The sequence below is a fragment of the Sinocyclocheilus anshuiensis genome, unplaced genomic scaffold (assembly GCF_001515605.1).
Source record: "Sinocyclocheilus anshuiensis isolate Anshui unplaced genomic scaffold, SAMN03320099.WGS_v1.1 scaffold434, whole genome shotgun sequence".
NCBI classification, from domain to species: Eukaryota; Metazoa; Chordata; class Actinopteri; order Cypriniformes; family Cyprinidae; genus Sinocyclocheilus; species Sinocyclocheilus anshuiensis.
In genome coordinates this window covers 594,494-596,328 of record NW_015544145.1, presented here as the reverse complement: position 1 = coordinate 596,328, position 1,835 = coordinate 594,494, and the positions used below count along the sequence as shown (strand labels likewise).

The following is a 1,835-nucleotide window of genomic DNA, read 5'->3' as shown; positions in this document are numbered from 1 at the left end:
AAATTCATTATTGCTATATATATATATATATATATATATATATATATATTATATAAATATATATAGTATAGATATGCACTTTTGTATTTCTATTTTTCATTTTATGATATTATTTCTTTTTAATAAATTACAGAAATATTTAAAATATTATTTACTCTTTTTGTAAAAGAAAAGAAACTATTACTTTTATTCAGCAAATGTTTTAAAAGATTAAAAAAAATTAAACTGTTTAAAAGTGACCATAGATACTTTTGTAGTGTTATAGAAGATTTCTGTTTTAATTAAATGCTGTTCTTTTGAAATTTCTGTTCATGAAATAATGCTGAAAAACTCTGTTTCCACAAACATATTAAGAAGCACAACTGTTTTCAACATTAATAATAATAAAAATGTTTCTTGAACACAAAAGCAGCATATTATTATGATTTCTGAAGGATCATGTGACACTGAAGACTGGAGTAATAATATTTCACAATATTACTGTTTTTACTGTATTTTCATCAAATAAATGCAGCCTTGGTGAGCATAACAGACTTTTAACCAACCCCAATTTTTTTTGAACAGTAGTGTATAAATATTTTAAAACAGAAAAAGTGCATTATGTGCTAACAAAGCAGCAAGGAACAGCTAATGCTTGTGTTAAATGGTTAACAATATACTACTAATAATAAGATACAACAGTCAAACATTAGCCAATTAATCAGGCTATCACTAGTACAAACCATTTTCTGCACTAATTCACCACTATTCATTTCTTTCTAATTTCGCCTCAGCTTCAACCGTATCGACATTCCTCCGTACGAGGGCTACGACAAACTCTACGACAAGCTGCTGACGGCCATTGAGGAGACCTGCGGCTTCGCTGTGGAATGATCGTCCACCGCCGGCGCTCGCAGAGGAACCTTTCTCCAGGCGGGACAGACCTGTCAGTCAGCCGGCAGACGTGTGGGCCTCACGAGGGGCTGAGGAAGGGTGGATTATACCGCAGCACTCCACGCCTGATGCTGCTATACACATCTTTCTGCATTATTTGAAACGAAGAGAAGAAAACAACATATCTTTTCAGCTGCTAGTAACTCTTTTACTTACTATTTTGGAACCTCCTCTTCCTCTTTTTGTTTTTAAGTCCATACGTTAAATTTTTAGCATTAAGACAGCATATTAACAGTATTTCATGTAGCATTTTCACAGACTAGACTTTAGGAGAGGCCGGACTTTAGAGGGGCACGCAGAATTAGAGCGCGCCGGCATGAGCTAACGCAGAAGCACTACTGTCCTTACCGAAGACTAGACGAGAGGAAGACGCAAACGTCAACAAAAGACTAAGTTTGTCATTTGGGACCTGCACAGGGTGCTGATCTTCGGCCTGCTCGGACCTTAGCAAGCCGTGAGATGAATTCCTTTCGATCAGAAAACTCAGCTCCACTGGCCTCTTCTGGGCTGCCCTACACCAGACACCATCTTGACTACCTGTGCTCCATTCCTCAAGACTGGTGTCATCCGCAGTCGGACTTATAAGCTTGTTGAAAGTGAACGAACGAATACATGAATTCTTTGGTAGGTAGGTAGGTAGGTAGGTAGTCTAGCTTTATTTTTATATGAGAGGCGTGAGAGGACGAGGTTAAAGGAGTAAAACTATACAGATATAATATATTGGCATGGTCGCAGGAACCGTTGCCGATGTTTCCAGAGCAGAAAATGAAGTTGAGCCCATTGAAATGGCTTCAGTGAGGCTGGCTTTGGCTTGCTTTGAATGTTCAAATTCCATCTTTTTTTTTTTTTTTTTTTTTTTTTTTTTTTTTTTTTTTTTTTAAAAATTTTTTAAAAAAAAAATT

At 36.1% G+C, this 1,835-nt stretch overlaps 1 protein-coding gene across 1 annotated transcript in view; it reads left to right on the top strand.

The window, feature by feature from the left end:
* The window catches only part of LOC107695141 (E3 ubiquitin-protein ligase SMURF2-like), a 55,144-nt gene extending 53,365 nt beyond the window's left edge, over positions 1-1,779 (top strand). The window contains exon 20 of the mRNA XM_016494955.1: positions 774-1,779. Coding sequence (XP_016350441.1) covers positions 774-873 — 100 coding nt within the window. The 3' untranslated portion in view covers positions 874-1,779. The remainder of the gene's footprint in view (positions 1-773) is intronic.
* The last annotated feature ends 56 nt before the right edge of the window (positions 1,780-1,835 follow it).